The 23698-nt window shown below is 42.1% G+C and overlaps 1 protein-coding gene across 1 annotated transcript in view; it reads left to right on the top strand.

The window, feature by feature from the left end:
* The window catches only part of LOC308315158 (angiotensin-converting enzyme-like), a gene marked incomplete at both ends in the record, with an annotated part of 41120 nt that extends 24392 nt beyond the window's left edge, over positions 1-16728 (top strand). Inside the window, 11 exons of the mRNA XM_080762998.1 lie at positions 6282-6446; positions 6842-7012; positions 8052-8193; positions 8403-8594; positions 8704-8801; positions 9182-9354; positions 10008-10231; positions 10849-10993; positions 12025-12123; positions 13803-13925; positions 16509-16728. Coding sequence (XP_080619124.1) covers positions 6282-6446; positions 6842-7012; positions 8052-8193; positions 8403-8594; positions 8704-8801; positions 9182-9354; positions 10008-10231; positions 10849-10993; positions 12025-12123; positions 13803-13925; positions 16509-16728 — 1752 coding nt within the window. The remainder of the gene's footprint in view (positions 1-6281; positions 6447-6841; positions 7013-8051; positions 8194-8402; positions 8595-8703; positions 8802-9181; positions 9355-10007; positions 10232-10848; positions 10994-12024; positions 12124-13802; positions 13926-16508) is intronic.
* Between the last annotated feature and the right edge of the window lie 6970 nt (positions 16729-23698).

Genomic DNA, 23698 nt, shown 5'->3' with positions numbered 1-23698 from the left:
CGTCTAAATGTTTTGATGAATTGAACATGGCGGCAGTGTTGGGCAGTAGCTAGCTACAAGTAGCGAAGCTACATAGCTTACTACATTTATCAGTAGCTTGATGGTAGCTTCACTCCTTTTGAACCAAGTAGCGTTTTTTGTAGTGTAGCTATTTTTAGACCCAAGTAGTGACGTAGCTTTCAACAAAAGCTACAAAGTTACAAATTTACTGTTAAATAAAGTTTTGTGGGGGGGAAAAATCCCTGGAAAGAAATCCATGATTGGTTGGTTTAGATAAGAAGAGTCTGACACAAACAAACAGACCACCCGCATTCTCTATAGTCTAAATCCCTGTCTCAGCTGGTGCGCAAATGGCTAGGCTGTGGCAATAATAATAATTTAAAAAAAGAACAAAAAATAACTAAAATCGTTAATTTTTTGGAACCATGAGCTTTAGTTCAAAATGTTGAATTATGAACTGAATTAGTTCCTTTAATTTTTTTTTTACTGTGAACTGAACTATAGTTAATAAAAAAAGAACTTTCCCAACACTGAACACATGAATCAGCCACACCGCAAGGTCATTAATACAAGTAAATGTGAAAAAGTTGACACCAAAAGCCAGACAGAGGGCTTGTTTGTTTTTTAATAAACAACCAAACTCAGCATTTTTGCCTGCCTATTAGGCTATTTGTTCGGTGGAAACTTGATCATGAAGTTGATAAAAAATATTTAAAAAAGGCAACTGGGAGAGGTGGGGGAGGGTTAAAGGTCAGATGGAGACTGAGCCTCCACGCTGCCTGGGGTCGACTCTATAGACTCACTACTGTGACCTCGCAACCTTCAGCAAAAGGCACCGTGAGTCAGACTTGCGAGTCAACATTCTAGGTTTTTCTTTGACTATTTCATACACAAATACATTGTGTAGATTTGTTTTTATCAACCACAAGTGTAAAAGAACTATGAATTAGATAGCTTGTTGACAGCTGCTGTAGGTTCAGGTGGTTGTTTGGTATTCTAGTTTATTTGAGGCACTACACTCTCTGCACTCTATTTATCACTCTAAATCCCTGTCTCTCAGCTGGTGCGCAAATGGCTAGGCTGTGGCAATAATAATAATTTAAAAAAAGAACAAAACATAACTAAAATCGTTCATTTTTTGGAACCATGAACTTTAGTTCAAAATGTTGAATTATGAACTGAATTAGTTCCTTTACATTTTTTTTACTGTGAACTGAACTATAGTTAATAAAAAAAAGAACTTTCCCAACACTGAACACATGAATCAGCCACACCGCAAGGTACATAATTACAAGTAAATGTGAAAAAGTTGACACCAAAAGCCAGACAGAGGGCTTGTTTGTTTTTTAATAAACAACCAAACTCAGCATTTTTGCTTTTTGTTCGGTGGAAACTTGATCATGAAGTTGATAAAAAATATTTAAAAAAAAAGTAGTGTCCATGTAGCTAGCTACTTTTGCCATGTAGCTTATAGTGTAGCTTGCTATAATTATCTGGGGATAGCTTTGTTGTAGTTGAGCTATATTTAATAGAGAGTAACTGGTAGTGTAGCTTACTACATTTTCCAAGTAGCTTGCCCATCACTGCATGGCGGACCCTCTTGTAAACAAGTGTAATGCTTAATTGGGTCGTCCACTCACAGTTAAAAGTATTTGTATTGAGTTTGTGCTTGAAATGTACTGTAATTCTGCAAACTGTTTATAAATATTTCAAATCTCAATCAATCAATCATTTGGTTGGTTGGGTTGGGTGGGCTGACTGCTTAACCTCCACAATTCAGTTACAATTTAGAGAGATCATAGCATGTCACTAGTAGTTAATGTAAAAATGGTAATATCCAATAACAGAAAACACTGCATGGATGCACCTGGGACGTATCCTCAGTGATGTATCCTGAGGTCATCGGGGTTTCGGGTCTCTCAACCAGCCGGGGTGATCAAGTCCCGACTTACGTCCCAGTAGCTACTCTCGGTCAGTCCCATTAGGGAAAAACCAGGGCCACACAATCCGTTACCAGCTCAGTGGCCTTGTGGTTAGAGTGTCCGCCCTGAGACTGGGAGGTCGGGGTTCAATACCTGGCCGGGTCATACCAAAGACTATGCCTGGTTGTCACATATAGTCTATTACTATGAGTCACTATAAATAGAATAACTATAACTAAAAAAACATTGCATGGATGCACCTGGGACATATCCTCAGTGATGTATATTACACCATAATAAAAGCATCTGTCACATTGGAACCCTCGTTCCTGCCCAAATTTGGGTTGGGGATAAATGGTGCATTTATATAGCGCCTTTATCCAAGGCGCTTTACATAGATTGTGCATCAATTCACCCATTCACACACTGATGGCGGCAGAAACCATGCAAGGCACTAGCCGCAATTTGCAACTCTAGATTTCTTTTACAATTGGCTGAATCCAGAGTTGCAATAACCTCCATCAACTTCCTATGCATGTTTTTTGGTTTGTGATCTCCTGGTCTTAAATGACGTTAAACTCACCAACTTTGCAGCTGCAGTCCAAGCTTGAATTATCCTCTTTCAATCTGGTGTCGCTTGTTTATCATAAAAGTCCCCCGTAGAGATGTTATGAGCTACTTTCTGTCCAAAATATTCCAAGAGTGACAATATCGAGCCGCCATTTTGATTTTTGCAACGTGCCGTAAAACAAGATGTGAGGGGGAGCGCTTGTTTAATAGAATCTTACCTGCGCAGGTAAGACACCCAAAGAAGAGGCCGACGCCCTAGGGAGGGAGGGAGGCTATTAAACAAGAACTCCCCCTCACATCTTGTTTTACGGCACGTTGCAAAAATCAAAATGGCGGCTCGATATTGTCACTCTTGGAATATTTTGGACAGAAAGTAGCTCATAACATCTCTACGGGGGACTTTTATGATAAACAAGCGACACCAGATTGAAAGAGGATAATTCAAGCTTGGACTGCAGCTGCAAAGTTGGTGAGTTTAACGTCATTTAAGACCAGGAGATCACAAACCAAAAAACATGCATAGGAAGTTGATGGAGGTTATTGCAACTCTGGATTTAGCCAATTGTAAAAAAATCTAGAGTTGCAAATTGCGGCTAGCAAGGCACTAGCCAGCACATCAGGAGCAATTAGGGGTTCAGTGTCTTGCTCAAGGACACTAATTCTGGGGGAGCCCAGTTTCAAACTGGCAATCTTGCGGTTACCATCCAGCCACTCTACTCCCTGAGCCACCGCCACCCATATTCATTTCAATAGCATTTTACATAAAGCATTATCTAATATGGTACAATCAACAAAGTTTGTACAGGATATGCTCTGAATGGGCAGATGGCTCTGGTTTGTTACTTGTGTAAATTAATCTCAACATTAGTAACTAGGTGGCAGTGTGAGACCGGAGACTGCATGGGCCAAAAGCACACACTGTTGCTTTGAGTTTGTGTCAGTCTATATTCTATAACAATAAGAACCATAGCAATTTTATAGCAATTGTATGATTTATATTAAATAACTACAAGAAATAAAAGGTTCTGTACCTGCATCAGTATTTTTTTAATACTGTAACCAAACTGTATTGCAGACCAAAAGTAAAACACAAAACAGTTTTCTTAAATCCGATTTAAACTTCATCGACAAAATAATAATAATTCAATTGAACAATAAATAGATTTCAAGAATAGAAATGTAAATGTTCAAACTCAGATAGTTTTAAAGTCCCGCAACGCAAATTCCTTTAAATGTCTCCAATGAGTAATGTATCAAAAAAGTATTCCCAAAAGTACCGGTAATCAAAAACTTGCATTGCTCAAAAAGGGGAAAAAAATGATATTCCTCACCCAAACTTCAAGTCACGAGGCCACAGCAGGATCCTTCGTCCAAATTTGTTCAGCGCTGCACTGTCAGACATGTTCGACCAAACTTCCTTTCTTCCACTACACAAAGTTCTCCGGCAGTCACACTACTCATGAGTGGTTTAACAAGTTCTTATTCTGGTTTAGTATTGGCCTTAAAAGAGTATCTTTAACAAACCACCAACAAAAACAGTTTTTGTTTTTAATACCTGAAATGCTATGGCACCTGGCCGCCTCACTTCCTGTACTTTTATAGGTGTTCCTGATAGCTCATTACATCACTTCCTGGAACTATTGCTAACATGCTTTTTAACCACAGCTCCCCTATAGGTGGAAAGCTTGGTGACCCCCTATGAGCAAACCTTGTCAACAGAGAATTAATTACCATATTCAACGACACAAAACAAAACAAAAATTCTGTTAAATATTCATCCATATTTTAACCAATGTATTCCCGTGTTATCACCCAGTAGGTTATGTTTAATTTTCTTTCAACACTCATTCCAGAGCAGGAAATATTCACACAAAAGTATTGAACACAAAACCATTGAGTTAGGCCAAAAATTGCCTATATGACCTAAGTCACACTCTTATAAGGGGCGGGAAACAGTATTGGTCAGAATGTATTATGGACATGGTATATAGCCCCTTGAGATGCAGCATCTCATCCTATGCTGTTGTGAATTGAAGTTTGCCTGCTCAGAGCAGTGTGATGCGGTGCCGGTGTTTAGTTAAGAGGAGCGCTTGCATGTCGCTTGCCCGAACCGGTTCCTTCTGATTGCAAACACTGTGGCAACCCAGGGGAGAATAGGCACAGATTCACAATGAAATAAGAGGCTCAGAGTCAGATTCAACATAAACTTAAATTGTCTTTTATTAAATTGTTCAGGAAAACGTCAACATAGCTGGGCTCCTCCTGTCAGGGGCTTGGGCTTCTATTCACATGCAGTCCTGTGGCCAGAGCAGAGAGAGAGAGCTAGTGACTACTTTATTCAGTTGGGGGAGAGTGCTGTAGGCTCTCCCTTGTGGAGTTCAGTCAGCTTGTGAGATCTCCCTCATACCACTACCAGCCTCCTCATGGACAGAGTGATTCCTGCTTCCTCACTCCTCCATTAGTCCAAACTGACTCCCCTGCAGACAGCTTGGGCGTCGGCTATTTATTTTTTTAGTTATCAAATGTTTTTTATTTAAGACAAAAATGTTAACACCATGAATGAATAAAGAAAACAAAACACATAAAAAGTAACACGTATAACAGCAAAAGAATAATAATAATAATCTTTATTGTCCCGAAGGATATTCATTTTCACAGGTCTGTTCAACAACAAAAGCAGCACATAGTACAGAAAAACATCACACCAAGACAATACAAAAAAGAAAAAACATGAGTTCCCCACTGTGTACAGAAACCATCCTATCGGCGGGGCAGTTTGTTTAATGCTGCGATGGCTGAGGGGACAAAACTCCTACTGAAAAGAACCTTTTTCCAGGGTAAGGTTCTGTATCTTTGTCCTGATGGCATGAGGTTGAAGAAGCGATACAGGGGATGATCAGTGTCACGTGATATTGAGAGTGCTAGCCGTGTGATGGCATTATTGTTCATATCAGAAAGTGTCGGTGTGGGAAGAAAGGAACACAAAAACAAACAACAAACAATCCCACCCACCCCTCCCCCCGGGACCAAAGATGGCAGAAGATGTCAGGACTCCTACCACTGTGCAATGGGGAAAAAATAAATAAATAATAATGACAAAATCCATGTCCTTAACCAAATCTGCAATACCAGACCAAATATCAATGTTTTCTTCTTTCGCTCGATCTGTGCAATCTTGTTGTTGACAATTCCATATAGATGATATCTAGAAAGTTCAAAGCCCATTGACGAAACGTCAATGTATGAGGTGGTTTCCAGTGCGAAGCAACCATCTTCTTTGCGGCCGTTACGCCAGCAAAGAAGACACGAATACGGGTATTATTTAATGGAATTGGGATACATCGTTTAATATGAATAGAGATGGGGAGGGTGTAATGTTAATTTGTAGACACTCGGACACACCCACACCATATGAAAGAATGTACCTATGGTGTTCGAAGTGCAGAAAGTGCAGTTGTGATTATTTAAAATCCTCATAGCACACAATCTACGGGGGGTCAAGGCGTCGGCTATTTAAAAGCTTCTGGTGATTGCCTTACTGGCTGCAGGTGCGTCCATGTCCAGGCTCCCATTGGCTGCAATACCTGTACAGGGTGATATACTCCCTCTATCATCTCCCCCAGCCTCCTTCTGTTGGGAATAGGCCTGGCTGTTTCCCCTGGTTTGCCACAACACATGCATGCGGTCAGGAGTTTCTGCAGATAGTTGGGCCTCATGCTTATGAGTATTAGAATGGTCAGGTTCGTGTGGTCAGCTGTGCTCCTGTTGCCAGTCCTGGCACTGTGCCAGGCTCTGCCAGCCCACTGGCTTCCTGGGTGTTACACCAACACCACGGCGGACGCTGCCCGGTTCCTAGTTGACTACAACAGCACTTATGAGCAGGTCAGCTACCACTCCGCCTTGGCCTCATGGAATTATAAAACCAACTTGACGGACTTCAACTCTCAACTCGAGGTGGGTACAACAACAGAGATCCACCAGAGATGCAGACAAGTGACAGTGACTCGACAAGGACTGACTGCGGGGAACAAGACTAAATATACACATGAGGACTGATTACACATTAGATACTGTACAGACACAGCTGGGAAAGACAACATAGAACCATGGAAACTAGAACAAGTAACAATACATAGAAATACAAGACCTAATTGATTATACAGACATGCTCAAGCTTGTAGATCAGCTGTATTATCGGTATCGCTGTTCTGAAAGTGGTCATGTGTGTCTGTGGGGTTGTGTAAAAATGTAACCAATGGAAAGACTAAATAACTACAGTGGATGGAAGCCAGGATATTAGTTCAATTTCCTGAAGAGTAAAGGTTTTGGACATTATTGTCTTTGTGCAGCTGAAGGCCTTCATGGATGAACAGGCCTACGACGAGGCCTGGGGAAAGAAGGCCAAGACTGTGTTTCCTCCAGCCTTCCTTCAAACCCTGACTGACCTCCAAGCCAAGAAGCTGATACACAAGATCAGCCTGCTGGGTGTTGCAAACCTGCCAGAGAAAGAGAGACAGCAGGTAACATATCCATGCTGTCGGGCAGATAAACCTCTCATGTTTTAACTTTGTGTGTTTTTGAGTGGTGCAACCACTCCAAGGAACAGCAATGTCCGTGTTCACCTAGGGGGAGAGAGAGGGGAGTTGCACCACTCAGTTCACACGGGTGTGATTTTTAATTCATGGCCTATTATTTGAATCCTGAAAAGTAACAGTTTTGGACATGAGGTTTCCACCCAACAGAGACGATACATGACTGGATATACTATGTTGTTATGTGTGTATGATTATGATACAGTACATGTAGCCAGATTTCCAGAATGCCAGATTTCCATAAAATTACATTTATTATTAGACATCGGATGTACAGTACTGTATAGACTGCTATTAAACAATGATTGCTCCTCTTCTCTGTCTTGCTTTACAGTATAACACAATTCATAGCACCATGACCAAACTGTATTCAACAGCCAAGGTTTGTCCAAATCCACATGAGTGCTGGAATTTGGAGCCTGGTAGGTTTGTCAAACTATAATGTTCAGAATTCCAATTTAGATACAACACCACAGTCTATTATTTAATATACTGTGTCCAATGTCAAGTGAAACAGTTGTATTGTCTTTTTTGTCCTAATCTCTATCAACTCTGATCTACTTCGTTGTACATGTTGCTGAAGATGGTGATGCAAAGCATAGACTTATGGAAGTTATACAGTCACACAGACATGTGTTACAATTTTATTTGAATTTTGCACAATTAAAATAACGTATAACTTTGTCTGTTTAGCGTCTGCGTAGTTCCGAGCATTGTGTTGCTCATTGTTAAAGGGACATCTCTTTAACAGAATAAACACCCAGTTGATGAGTATAGAGACTTGAATATTGTATGTCTTCACTATTCTGCACTGTAGGTGTGCTGAATCAGTTTTGTCAAGCTTGTGGTCCGAATGCAGCACTGTACTGTACTGTATTGTGTTATAAAATATGAATTATATTACTGTACTGTGTATAGGCTACTGTAGTTTGTGTGATGGATGGGTTTGTTGTCCCCCTCTCCAGAGTTGACAGACATCATGGCCTCCTCCAGGAGTTACGACAAACTGCTGTATGCGTGGGAGGGTTGGCACAACGCAGCAGGAGTTCCTCTACGGAAGCTTTACCCCACATTTGTGAAGCTCTTCAACAAGGCTGAGGTGGCCGATGGTAAGAACCGTTACTATCATCTCTGTTCCTGAAAGTATACCTACATCTTTCTATGTGAAAGGTTTTATTCATGCGTTTTCCGATATCTTTACGATAGGTAAAATCTGACGGCACATGTTTTTATTTCATTCATTCCATTTTAATTGTTTCTGCAGCGGGAATCAATGCAAAGAGAAAGTCATACATGTTGCCATTGTATCTTGTCAAAGGTTTTCAAGATGCGGGTGATTACTGGAGATCTAAGTACGAGATGGACACCTTCAAGGAGGACCTGGAGAAGATCTACAAGACCATAGAGCCCCTCTACCAGAACCTGCATGCATATGTCCGCCGCAAACTCTACAATCACTATGGGCCCAAATACATCAACCTTAAAGGACCCATCCCTGCCCATCTGTTGGGTACGCACAGCATAGAGATGATCCATATGACTTCAAATTAGGCACGTAAGGAAACTGATTAAAACTGGTGACAATTTAACGCAAACATCTCTCCTCACTCTTCCTTTAGGGAACATGTGGGCGCAGGAGTGGAGCGATATTTATGGCCTGATGGTCCCCTATCCGGGCAAAGCCCATATAGATGTGACTGAGGCCATGGTCAAAAAGGTAAGAGACCATGGATTGTATTTGTGCCGAGGCAACAGACTGGAAGATTACTCCCATCAGAACTATAATGCCACACACATGTTCTGTGTTGCTCCATCAGAACTACAATGCCACACACATGTTCTGTGTTGCTCCATCAGAACTACAATGCCACACACATGTTCTGTGTCGCTCCATCAGAACTACAATGCCACACACATGTTCTGTGTTGCTCCATCAGAACTATAATGACACACACATGTTCTGTGTCGCTCCATCAGAACTACAATGCCACACACATGTTCTGTGTCGCTCCATCAGAACTACAATGCCACACACATGTTCTGTGTTTCTCCATCAGAACTACAATGCCACACACATGTTCTGTGTTTCTCCATCAGAACTACAATGCCACACACATGTTCCGTGTTGCGGAGGAGTTCTACACCTCGTTGGGTCTCATGGAGATGCCTCCAGAGTTCTGGAACGAGTCCATGCTGGAGAAACCCACCGACGGACGACAGGTGGAGTGTCACGCCTCCGCCTGGGACTTCTACAACCGCAAAGACTTCAGGTTAGCACGGCTGGACGTCCTTTAAAGCACCTTCAACCTGGCGGCCCAATTCTTTACGCATTTTGAGCTTGTAGAGAATGTTTGAGATGTGCTATTTTCTGTTTTAAATAGAGCCTTTAAAACAGCACTAGTATGTAACTTTCCTCTTCTACCTTAGATTTTAATCTGGTTTCGTGCTGAAGTGAGGATTTTCTATTTTTAAACCATTGAGCCAATAGAGCCGGTCTAGAGCTTGCTCAGGGGATAAATTCAATCTTGACCATCAGGTTAAAAGTCATCTCACATATACTGTAGGTGAGACATGACCTTTTTTTTACCAAATTGGTGTTCATTTACGAAAAAATACAAAAAGTTAAAATATCGTAGTTATGTTATCCAACATGCAATTTTGTATCTACCAGACCTAAAAGCTCACAAGCAGATCTACAGTACAAGCAAAGCTTGTAGATATCTGCTATAAATGTAAAAAAAAAATGTATAAATTGTAATTTGTACTAAGCCAAGAGGTGGAGTACATTAACTATACATTAAGTTCAATGTTGATCTGAGCACACTTTCACTTTATAGTTTAGTCACATTTGACTTTGAGTATCTATACGTTTGTAGTATTCAGCACTTTGTCCACCACTGGTTATGCTTGTTTTTGTGTGTAGGATCAAACAGTGTACCGAGGTGACCATGCATCATCTGTACGTCGTGCATCATGAGATGGGACATGTTGAATACTACCTGCACTACAAGAACCTGCCTGTAGGCTTCCGTGACGGAGCCAACCCTGGCTTCCATGAGGCGATAGGGGACATAATAGCTCTGTCCGTCATCACACCTAAACATCTGCAAACCATTGGCCTGCTGGATTCTGACACCACTGATACTGGTATCATTACTGCATTAATACAGTTATTTATGTTAATTCCTGCTTCATCCATTAAACAAATACTATAGGACAACGCCCGTTAAGAAGAACGCATGTCCCTCTGCATGCGCAATACCTGTTGTAGTCGTTGTCAGCGTGCTAAACCTATTTTGACCTGAGATCAGATTCTAAAAATGTCTTCTACATCCTGTTTTCAGAAAAAGCTATGTTTCTATGTCAGTCGTTCTTCGATTTAAAAAAAATAGCAGACCAAGCTCGTCTGCTATTTTTCAATAGCTAAAGCATAACATATAATGCTAACACCAAAAGGGGTTCCCGCCCAGAATGGATTAATATAAAGTTGAAAAGATTATTGTATATTGAAGATATTAGATAATGTATGTACTGTATATAAGGAATGTCATTCCTTAGGTCATGAGCTAGAGAAGGAAGGAGTTGGTTGTATTCGGAAGGATTACTTTGGATTTGATGTGTATATGTGGTCTAAACAACTACAGTACATAAAGACAGCAATAAATAAATATAATAAATCAAATAAATTGAAAACCAAGCTAAGAAATGCACTCAACATTAACCATTAACAGGAAGGTTAAACACAGCATTGTTTTTCTGCACAGAGAGTGACATCAACTACCTGTTGAAGATGGCTCTAGACCAAATATCTTTCCTTCCATTCGGCTACCTCGTCGACCAATGGAGATGGACCGTGTTCAGCGGGGACACTCCCCCAGAGCGCTACAACTCTGAATGGTGGCACCTCAGGTAGGATTTCAAATAAGTGTGTGTGTGTGTGTGTGTGTGTGTGTGTGTGTGTGTGTGTGTGTGTGTGTGTGTGTGTGTGTGTGTGTGTGTGTGTGTGTGCAGATCTGGGGATCCTTGGCACAAAACATTTTCAGATAGGGGTACATATCAATTGGGGGTCTTTGAAATTAAAGAGTTTGAGAACCACTGCATTATATATTATATCAATATATATGTCTGCATCATGACTTGAAGTCAAACGTGTCTTAAATCTTCCACTATCATACAGTATAAGGTCACAGACCGCCTGAGAACAGGAATGAGGCGATCAAAAGCTGCTCAACCATCTGTGAATGTGGAGAAGAGTTCAATAGAGTTCAATAAAATTGCAAAGGACTGTTGTAAAGATATGAAACTGTCATGACTGACATGCTTCGAAAGCAATAAAAAAAAGAAGAACGTCGCAGAGACCACCCTCCAAGTACTACGTATGTGGGCACTGCAGTAGTATGATAGTGGGTACTGCACTATAATGGAGCATACAACAGGTACAACGGTGTTGCAAAACAGGAGGGGCATGCGGTCCCTGCGGGCATCGTTCCGAATTGCCATCAGCCTTTGACTGCCTAGTTCTTGTTAGTTAAAGAACTAACAAGAGTAAGATAGTAAGAACTTCCATATATGTCGGCAGACTCTGCAATCTACCACGTCACATTCTCTGTGAAAAGCTGATTTGTCAATAAAGGTGTTCCTGTACATCTAGGATGTACTGTATGCCGTCTCTGTCGGGGTGGAAACCTCATATATTTCAAATTCAAAAGTAGCTACAATCTCCAAGCTTGCGGATCTGCTACTTTTAATAATTTTGTGTGACTATGATCAAAGTAGGGCCAGGGCATTGATTTACGAAAAACACAATGTTAATATGGAGAGAAGAGGTCTCTGCCGACAGCAACGATTAACTTCAAACTTCCACACAAACTGTATTGTCGCATATGGACAGAAATAATCATAAAAACCACACCGATGTCATTCTCTTATTCCTTTTAAAGGACAACGTACCAAGGAATCTGCCCACCCATCAAGCGCACAGAGGAGCACTTTGATCCTGGAGCAAAATTCCACATTCCTTCAAACACACCGTACATCAGGTAACAAAATACAATTACAACATAACATTCTTTGAAACAAGCCATACATACTGTAGCATCCACCTCTGTCCGCCACCACTGCAGAATAGTTTACAAGACAATTTGATCAGCGGTACAAAACTAAATCAGGGAAAAGCTGTTCTTCTGCCATGCACATCTTTGTAAATTAATTAACGTCATCCCTATTTTAAAAGTGCTATAACCAATCTTGTGCTATTAATAAAGGGTCATAGAAAACCATTAGTTGAGAATAACATAGCATAAATATAGCATAAATAACTGTTAAACTAAAGTGTAAACCTGAGTCCCTGGGTTAGAGACTAGGACATGTTCGGACAGACCCACAGCTGCAGGCCCTGCAGAGCACAGACCAAGGGCGCATTAATATAAAGTAAACTACAGTCTTTATTCAAATAAATAACTTGGGTACTAGGCTTCAAAAAGCAAAGTCATAACCTAGGTATAGGTTATTATTTCACCCCAACCAAAAGGGGTTTTAAAAAGCCCTTAAACCCCAGGGGGGTCCAGGAGGGAAAAACAAAAATATCGGAGTTGGAACCTGAGACCTTGACCAGCCCCATTTACCCGCTGAGAGCTGTTCATGAGGTGGACAGCCGCTGGAAAAATTATTCTGACCTTAAAGCTATAACAGAACAGCTGAACTGACCTAATACTAGCTGGAAATATCACTAGGCCAGGTAATTGCAGGATGGAATTAAGACAGGAGCCTGTGGGGAGGTGTCCCCACAGGCACAATGCAGCTCCAACCTAAATGACAAACAAGCAGAGAGCATAGATAGACAAGACTGGCCAGCTGCTATGACATATTGGGCTCCATTTTCGTCACCACTAAACCCCTCATCCCTAAACTTCTTTGCCTTTTTTTTTTTTTACTATTTTGCAAAACATTTTTGTTAAAATGGCCAGTCTACAAGCTACAACAAACGTGTCAATGTAGATTGGCTAGTTGAACTATTCAAAATGTTTGTCAAAATAGTAAAAAAAAAAGGCAAAGAAGTTTAGGGATAAGGGGTTTAGCGGTGACGAAAATGGAGCCCATTGTGCCCATATTCTCCCCAAAGTTCATATTAAGGAAAGGATTCCATTAAAGGGATATTTCACTTTCAAAAATACTTTTGGTCATTTGCTCGTCTACTCAGGCTTATGTGAACACCTCACACAGTTTTTAAGTTGCTCGATTCAGTATTTAGATATTTGCTGCCCCGCCCCCTTCCTATACAAACCCTTCAACCTCCATTTTAACCACGACAGATTCATCGAAAACACCCAACCCTTTTTCTGGTGACTGGTACTGCCCTCCTAATACGTGGTTTTTCATTTAATGTTTTCATTTATTTTTAATACTTTGTTTTGATTCTTTAGGCTCCTTCAGAGTTGTCCTCCTCCTCATTCTTCTCCAAAACAATTATTAAAAATAAATGAAAACTAAAGTAGCCTAAACATATTTGAGATGACTCGATCGGCTGTCTGTTTCCCCTGCAGTTATTTTGTCAGCCAAATGTTTCATTTATTTTTAATACTTTGTTTTGATTCTTTAGGCTCCTTCAGAGTTGTCCTCCTCCTCATTCTTCTCCAAAACAATTATTAAAAATAAATGAAAACTAAAGTAGCCTAAACATATTTGAGATGACTCGATCGGCTGTCTGTTTCCCCTGCAGTTATTTTGTCAGCCAAATCCTGCTGTTCCAAATCCATGAGAAACTGTGCCAGGCAGCCAATCACGTCGGTCCCCTGCACACATGTGACATCTACCGTTCCAAAGAGGCAGGAGCCATCTTACAGTAAGTTATAGAGTTTGATTATTTCACAAACATCATAGAACAGTCATTTCCAACCTGGTATTTTTATTTAGCGAATGCTAAAGTCCTTAAGCCAAGCGGTTGCCTCCTGGTCTGCTGTATGGAGGGTGATTAATCCTCCTTCCAGTCTTTGGAGAAGACAAACTTCTATGATGTGCTCCATAGTTTGCGCCTCACCACACGCACACAGTGGGCTGGGGCTACTGCCCCATTTGTGGAGGCTGGCCAAGCAGGGGCCATGTCCAGTCCTGAATCTATTGAGCGTAGACCACTGTCTCCTTGGGAGGGTGGTGCCAGGGACCTGTTGGTTGGGGTCTGACACCAGGTGTTTGTTTGGGACCTCATTGGACTCCCATTCCCTTTTCCAAGCTGATTTGATGGTGAAGTCAGCTTATGGGGGGGTTCCTCCAAATTGGTCGTCTCGATGGGAGTCTAGCAGTGGGTGGGTTGAATATGTCTGCATGGATTGGTAGATGGGGAGAGTCTTTGACCTTTTGAAGCATCCTTTGAGAGACTGCTGCTCGCCGGATGTGTGGGGGTGCTATGTTTGATAATACTGGGAGCCAGGGGAGTGGTGTGGAGCGGATAGTCCCGGTTATGGTTCTCATGGTGGTATTGAGCTGGGTGTCCACTTGGTGTGTGTGATGACCTAGACCAGACAGGGGCACAATATTCTGCTGCAGAGTATGACCGGGCCAGTGCTGAGGTGCGCAGTGTGGAGGCTGCCGCCCCCCATTTTGCACCAGCAAGTTTGCAGAGCAGATTGTTTCTGGACTTCACCTTAGCTGCCGTCCCTTTTAGGTGTTCCTTGAAGGACAGAGTTCTGTCGAGGGTCACACCAAGGTAGGTTGGATAGGGTGCATGCTTCAGTTTGAGTCCGCTCAGGTAGATGTCTAGTTCACTGGCTGCTTTAGCGTTGTGGAGATGGAATACACTGGAAACAGTTTTTGCTGGGCTCAGTATTAGGCGCCATGTTTTGCAGAACTGGTCCAGTTTGGAGAGGTCTTCGGTGAGCACTTGTTCCAGTGGGTCGAAGTCTGGTGCTTGAAATGCCAGACAGATGTCGTCGGCGTAGATGAATTTGCGGGATTTGGTGGTTGGTAGATCATTTGTGTAGATGTTGAACTGAGCCTTGTGGGAGTCCATTTCGCTGTGTTCTCCATGAGCTTATGTTCTGTCCGAGGTGGACTCTGAACCTCCGGTTGGTCAGCAGAGTTTGTATAATTGCTGTTGCCCAAGCAGGGAGCACCTTTGTGAGCTTTAGTATGAGGCCTTTGTGCCAGACAGTATCATAGGCTGCTGTGAGGTCAAGAAACACAGTACCTGTCTTTAGTCTGTTTTCGAAACCATTTTCGATGAAGGTGGTTAGGGCCAGTACTTGTTCTCCTGTGCTGCGGTCCTTGCGGAAACCTGCCTGATCCACACAGAGAATGTCCTCTACTCTTGGAGAAATACGTTGTAGTATTAGGCGTTCCAGGATTTTGAAGGGGACGCTGAGTAAGGAGATTGGGCGGTAGCTTGCTGGTAATTTGTGGTCCTTGCCAGGTTTTGATATGGCAATTACTTTAGCTGTCCGCCATTTCTTTGGGATCAAGTTTGTCTGTACGATCCTGGTGTAGAATTGTGTCAGCCAGGTTAGGGCTCGGGGGCCAAGATGTATCATGAACTCTGGAGAGATGTTGTCATATCCTGCTGCCTTTCCACATTTCAGGCCCTGCAGGACTTTCTCCAGTTCAGCAACCACGAAAGGTTCAGGGTTTCTTTCCTCTTCAAGTGTTCTCTGATGTTTTAGCTCAGTTTGGGACTGTGACTAGGATTCTTTGACTTGGCTCTCAGGCGTCGTCTCTTAGAATTTAGTCTGCTGGTGGGATCATTGGTTTCCCCGGGCGAGCCCGGGTACTGACGGAGGACGCGACGTGAACGCTGATCCATTGTCCTCCTCCAACCTGGTGGCGGGCCATGACTATTTTTCAAGAGGGCCCCTAAAGAATTGTCAAAATGTTATGATTATGATTATATTTTAACATTAATATAGAAAAGTGTGTTCCCAACCTTGGAGAACAAGTCAGGTTAGGCTACGTGAATACCGTTTGTGTCCGAGCTTACTGTAGGCATGGTAACGCCCCGCCTGCCTGTGATTGGCCTACCGACACTGCCCGTCTTGACTGTCGTCCGAGGTGGATATATGCTGGATGCCTGGATAGTCTGATGCGATGTTACTCCATGGTGGGAAATAATACAAGAGAATATCAAAATCACACCCGTGTGAAGTGAGTGGTGCAACTCCGTGTGGAGGTTCCTGGGGGGCGAAAGCATCATATATATACAGTTAATACGTACGTACGTGCGTGTTTGTGTGTGTGTGTTAGGTTGCGCACAGGTGGTGAAAAACAACCATGCTGTTTTCGTGCTCAGACCCAGACACCCAGCCACACAGCCACCCACACACATAGCTCCGCACCACTCAAAAACAGCACGGTCCACCAAACGAACAGGGATATCTATTTATTTGTATGTATATGCGATTAACTATTAGTTTGAGAGTGATCATTTCAATATTTCCAGGACTGTGCTGAAGTCTGGTTCTTCCAAACCCTGGACTGAAGTTCTCCAGTCAGCTCTGGGAACCAACAAGATGGATGCCGGGGCCCTGATGAGATACTTTGATCCCATCATCAAATGGCTCCAACAGCAGAACGAGAATGAAACCTTGGGGTGGCCCGACATCGACTGGGTGCCACCTGTCCCGGAGGAGGGCTATGTGAAGAGCTGCTCAAATGCATAAACTGCCACACATACTGTAGTCAATCATACATTTTGAATAAAAGTTCATATGAATAATTCTCTCCACCTTTTATTATTTGGGTAACTATTCTAACTTTGCAGGATATTAAAGAAATGAGGCATATTAAAAAAAAAATACATGCTAGACAAGTAAAATGGCAATGAACAAGATGGGTACTGTAACAGGATTCTGTGATTGTTACAGTATAATATGAAATGTTTATGTTGAACTCTTCCTCATATTTTTATAAATGTAGACCCTGTAGTTTTCAATGTGTCCCTATTTTGAGCCTTTGCCTTGTGAGATCTCTGCCTACTATGTGTGGTGAAAGAATGTCTACGAATAGTAGGCGATATATGTATATGTTAAATGTTTACACTTCACGCTGTGCTTCGAGCTTGGGGATCTGCTAAGTTTGATGCTTTTGGGTGACTCTGTAGTATAGGGAACTATTTTAAGAAAAAACACAGTTAAAATATGGAGATAAGAGGTTTCTGTCCGACAGCGACTGCAGTGTGGGATGCTATCAGATGCTATCATCTTTGTAGATTATTTCTCCCCAGTACCAATTGGTATTGTATGTTATATTGTTATCGTTGATTAGACACCTTTACAATGATGTATCCTATAACTTGTAAGGATGCAATCGTGGAATGCGCAACACAGCTAAACATGTGAGTAGCTCCAAAGTTTTGCCAAAATCCTGCATTATGCTTCTGTTCCGTTGCTAAGATTTCACTCTCGTTTTAAGTTCAAGCCATGGATGGGCTTATTGCTGACGTTGTCACCCATACTTTGCACCCAGACTATTCTCAGTTACAGTACCAGTGTTACCACTAATTAAATGATTAAATAAAACGCTCTAAAACCGGACCAAATTACTCTAGAACCACACAAAATCTAACCACGTGCACGGACTGGCCACCGCTCGAGAATTGTCCCCTGTAGGTTGTGCCTGAGATAGCCTGCCCTACGTCACGGGGCGAGGCAATAAATGGCTGTGTAACCACCACGGACATGCGGAAAAATAGAGCACTTGCGTAAAATAATTATTCACGCACGGAGCTTATGCAAAACCTGCACACCAGCACGCGCTCGGTGCGAGCACTCGAGCCAATTAGCCCTTCACTAAGTCCCTCCCCAACCCATTCTTGTCCAATAGGCACGTTAGCAGCGAAGAAAGCTTGACCTGCATAGCAACCGTTGCTAAACTATTTGGATTGGCATTGGACAATCGCTTCTTAGGGTGGGATTTAGTGAAGGGCTAATTCCGTCCCCAGTGTAGCCCAGCTGTAAGACAGAAATGTTGCCATCTTAGTTATATATAATGAGCATCAGTGAGAAGTTGAACCATAAGAGTTATTGTACTGCTATTGTACTGCAGTTCCAGCTTTGGCCAGTAGGGTAGCGGCAGCTTCAACTTTGGCCAGCCGTTCTAGGTGCTTGGTGAGAACCAATTATACAAAGATGAGGTTGAAAATGGATGACATGCTCCTATAAGTGGATTAAAGCTCCCTCTTCGTTAGAACAGGCTTCCGCTCCCGTTTCTTCTTCTTGTCTTCCTTGTGGAAAATCCTTCCATCAGCCTGCTTCGCCCACCTCACTTTCATTTCTGCTGGCGCCCCCTGGTGGTCCTTCATGTTCTGTTTCAACTGAGAGACACAAAGTAGAATGAATAGTCCCCACATAGTCAGACACTCCACACCTCTGCCTATGCTCTCTGCCTGAAGCAGAGTGTATAGGTGGAGCTGTGGACAGGCTGGCTATTCGAGGCTAGTGTGTCCGAATAGTTTGAGACCTTTTTAATAAACATAATGAATGAATTAAAAGAGCTCTTCATCCATCTTCAAAAAGATTTTCAGATAATTGGTCTTCACTAATGTTCATAAGGTGGAACCATTTCAGTCTATACTCACTGTGTGAGAGTAAACAGAAATGGTTTGTTATGAACATTAGTGGTGAAGTGCTCCTTTAATTAATAATACATTTTTATTATACCTGCTCCAAGATGGCGTCTGATACTTCAGGGTCGTTCACATCCAGGGAGGAGTTTATGGTCAGTTTCACTCTCAACACTACAGATTTGAAAAGAAACATCAGGAGTTTCAGTATAGATTTAGATATTTAGCGTTCATTCAGATACTAATCGATATTCTTCACAGTATAATGAAGTGAAAGTGCTTTGTATCTTTTCTCTTGGCCAAAACGGATAAAAATAAATTCTAATCCACAGTTTAGTTTAGTTTAGTTCGATCATCATCAACAGTATAAGAAATCGTTACAATTTCACATTGCATCAAACATTTCTGGTTGGTTGATCGAAACGAAATAAGACACAAAACACTGAAATATACTGGCACTGGCGGATTCTCTCACCCATTTGCTTACTATATGGGTCAAATAAAAATAATGTGTTACTGCCTGGCTGTTTCTCTGGGGTGGGGTAGGTGGCCCGGGAATAGGCCAAAATAACTGCATTATAAACACCCAACAAATTTACAAAACCGCCAAAGTTTCACTTGTGTGCATGTGCTTCGAGCTTCAGTGCTATATGGGGCCCTCAGAGGTGGTGGTAATCCAGCACTGGAGAGAGAGAGAGAGATGGTTCAAGATACTTTTTGTATTCATTTTACCTTCACAGTTACAGATAACACCAACATCTTCACTGTGACCACAATTGTGGGCTGCCAACCCATTGTGTGTGCACCGTGCGAGCTCTGATTCGATGCCTGTGCAGCCGACGTCGTCCAACCAGATCGCCCCACGGCCTGGTCCAAAACGTGCTCTGGACGACAGCGCCGTACATCCCAACTGTCTACACACCACCCGGGCATCGTTCATGTCCCAGTGGTCGTTACACACCGTCCCCCACGCTCCGCGGAAGTAGATCTCCACTCTGCCAGAGCTGATGTTCTCTCCATTTACCAGTCGAATGTCTCCCTCTGATGGGGTTGGCTGGGCAGCAGTCAGACCTTCAACAAAACAAACGTTGTATAATATTATAGGATGGATAGTGATTAAGAGAACAATTAAGGCACACGTCTGACGTGTCTAAGGGGCTAAGGCACATGTGTGACAGCGTGGGTGATTAGATTTAATGACATGTCAAACATGTCATGGGCCGCTAATGCTCTCATCAGAAAATATGAAAAACTGTCCTTAAAAACTTGACAGTAAAAAGGGTGACATTAATTTGTCAGGGCTCCTCAGATTTGCAGTTCATTAATAAAACAAACCTGTAAACTTCTATGAGAAAAACATCATCACAAAATAAAAAGCAAAATATTTAGAATAAAAGATACTTTACAAGGCTTTGGTATTTTGTCCCGTTTCGATGGTACAAACGGAACAGGCTTATAACAGGCTTGACAAGCCCAAAGCTTATTGATATTGTGTCTCAATAGATTGTGATAGAGTTTATAATGGGTTCAGGTTTCGAGCTCCATCCCTAATCAATACCACGTTACCGATTCTGAACATTAACATTTAATAAAGTTTAAATATTGCCAACCTACCTAAGATTTCCAGTGTTTTATTAACAATTATTCCATGTATTACTTTGTCAATTCACCAAAAATATTTTGATATCAGGGAATTGACACATTGAGAATTATAAATGATTTTTGTATATAAATCAATTGGTTTGATTAACTGTTGCACCCCTATTGTCTGCACATCTGAAAATGTCCTTTTGAAGTCAGTGAGGTCACGCAAGCAAGGGTAACAACACTAACACCAGGACAGCAGAGATATGGTTTGGTTCATATTGATAGAACAGAACAAACCACCAAGCAGACAGTCATATTCAAGTATCGAAATATCAGTCACATTAACAGTCATATTAACAGTCATAAATAAGACAATACAAGCAGAACTTACCCGTTATGGTCACAATACACAACAGCGCTTGTGTCTTCATTATATAGTAGGCTACTCCTCTGTCCTCTGCACTGTACAGGACTATAGCATTACACTTTAGTGCCCTGTATTGATTTGGGTAACACTTTTCATACTTAGTTATTTGTTTGACAGCCTGCACTTTCATATACAAAACATTCAAAGTGCTGCAGGCTCACGAGTCAAAAGACTTTACGAGACTTTAGTCAAAGTCAAAAGTCTCTGTACTCAGTAAGGACGTCCTATATTTACCACATAGATTTACAAAAAAAGGAGTGCTGCCCACAGAGGAGTGCAGAGGGGGGGTCAGTTAGGGGTTAACAACACTTGCGTGTCTAAGCGGTCAACCTCACTAATTTCTAAGTCAATTATGTTATGTACCTGGCCTAGGGGGTGCCAAGATACACAACAAAAAACAGGGGAGACGCAGTTGACCAAAGAAATAGAATTTATTAACTAAACAAAAACAGTACATTAAGGAACAAATCATGATGGAACCGATGAAGTGTGGCGATCAGTAGTCAGTGGTGTAGTGCGTGTATGCATGAGTGAAATGTAGGTGTGTGCGTGTTGTATGGATTAACATAAATGTTGAGAAGTGTGCATGGTGGAGTGCAGGAGGCAAATGAAAAGAACAGATCTGTGGAAGGACTGGGGAAGCAGGCATTTATAGGGCGTCGACACCCGGGCCCAGGTGCGAGCCACTTAGGCTGAACATGAGTAGCTCTGCTCCCCAATCCTATTGGATACAAAGAACAGAAGTTACTATAGGTCAAACAGTAAACACAACATATACCTAAACCAGACAACCTAAGAGTAATATACATATAACACAATATAGGGAACCGTCACAATTATCTTTGCTCATGAAGCTCTCAGAAGAAGCTTCTCCTTCCATGACTTTTACTGAATATTCAAGCCCAATGATCCCCTTTTTTCACCTGAAACATTTTCTAAATATGAAATTAGGCAACATTATACCATTCCTGACAGGCAGGAGGTTTTCAGTTCACACCTCCAGAACAGATGGAGATTCATTCAAGATACCGAAAGGGTTGCGTAAAGACCCGCTCACACCTGCCTCTGATTGGCGGAACTGCTTCGCCTCTTGTCATGTCACATCTGCGAGCATATACAGTATCAGTAAATGGTAACGGCCCCTCCCTATACATGGAAATGGTGCTGGTGTTACAGTATCAGTAAATGGTAACGGCCACTCGCGACTCTGGGGGACGAGGATCTACTATAGAGGGGGTGCGCATGCGAAAGTGAGAGGCAGATCGAGTGGCAAATCGAGTGGCAAAGTGAGTTTGACGTCATTTAATGCAATTAGATATAGGACTTTCTGTTTGATGTATGGGCTGTCAAGGCCAGAAAGTGCATGTGCATATTTCATTTGTCTATGTGCCTGTACCCTGCCCTTGTGCATGCAAATTTGCAAACCACAGCATGCAAGCCGCCTTTGTTTTAAATGACCCAACCAAACACTTCACACCTATCGGCCGGGGATGCGCAAATATGTGGCCTAAATAATGCCGCGTTGAACACTGCTAACAAACCATAATGATTTACATACAGTATTTCAACAGGTAACACATTTCACCGTAACACAGACATGCTGGAGGACAGATTGGAATTCAGCTTTAAGTGTTTATCTAGGGTTCCTTTTTTCCCCTTGCTCTTTAGACTAAAAGGAAGCAAATCTGATTTACATGCGGGTCCATGAAATGAAAATGTCTGGGAACCACGTCCACTGGTGTAGTGGCTCTCATGATTGTAAGGTCATCGTCAAGGTCATTGTCAGCTCATATTTGAGCTTGGGGAAATGGATGTAAAGCAGAGGGGGCGTGGCTTAGCTTTCCGGGCCATATAGGAACACTAACTTAATTTGGTTAGAATCCTGCCTGGAAGACACATCCAGCCTATTAGATGTTTGTTTATAACCAAATTGGTTTCATGCTCTCATTTGGCTGAGTTAAATTTTAGTTTGAAGTGTGTTGAGGTCACAGTTCTTGTGAAGACAAGAATCAGATCCGAAGGATCATGAATTTGTTGGCTATATACACTGTCAGAATGGTTGAGTGACACACACACACACACACACACACACACACACACACACACACACACACACACACACACACACACACACACACACACACACACACACCATGTGGTCCTTGACCATGCATTTAGTAATGTAGGATTTGTTAAAAATGTCATCCCACTAGTTGAGAAGCAGTGAACTGAATGACCCAGTGACCTATAAGACTGTAGTCATTTACAAGTTTGGAGGTCAAAGAAAAATGTGGCCAAACTTGAGGACATTCTTTGCTCAATAGTGAGCCATAAGAGGCTGGACTGCATATTTACAATACTAGTTCTTATAGAACAGCCCAGAACAAGTCTGGCTGCCCTATTTTGTGCAACCTGTAATTTAGCTAGATTCATTTTAATTAATTATAATGAATTGCATTTTATAGCACTTTTCCAAGTGCCTTACAATGGTTCATTCATTCATACATTGGGAGGTGAAGCGACGAACAGTCGACGCCAGCGTCCTCACTTCCCACATTCACACACCAATGGTGGCGAGCTCACACCGACCGACTCATTGGAGGCAATGTAGGGATCAGTGTCTTGCCCAAGGACACTTCGACATGTGGACAGGAGGAGACCTACCGCCGACCCAGGGATCATTGGACGACCTACTCTACCTCCTGAGCCACATAGACGTAGATGACCATATACAGTTGAACAATAAAATCCAAGTGACACAAAACTAATGATTTACAAACTGATGTCAGAATGAACATAAGATTGACACTTTCGTGTGACTGCAATACCTCTGCCCATTTTTCTGACTATTGTATGGAGTAATAATCTCAAGAGGGGTAAATTCACCGGAATGTCTGGATGAGTCATTATTATTAGGAAATTATTAGTAGTCAATGGACCATTGGTTGAGAAACAGTGGGATGTACAGTATACACACAGGGATGCATATGTTACAAAAGCATTAATCTTATAGCTCATATACCCACCCAACACAACATTGGTCCCCAGGTTGATT

The sequence above is a fragment of the Protomyctophum bolini genome (assembly GCF_963924005.1).
Source record: "Protomyctophum bolini genome assembly, chromosome: 5".
Taxonomy (NCBI): Eukaryota; Metazoa; Chordata; class Actinopteri; order Myctophiformes; family Myctophidae; genus Protomyctophum; species Protomyctophum bolini.
This window is presented reverse-complemented; position numbering and strand designations above follow the sequence as displayed.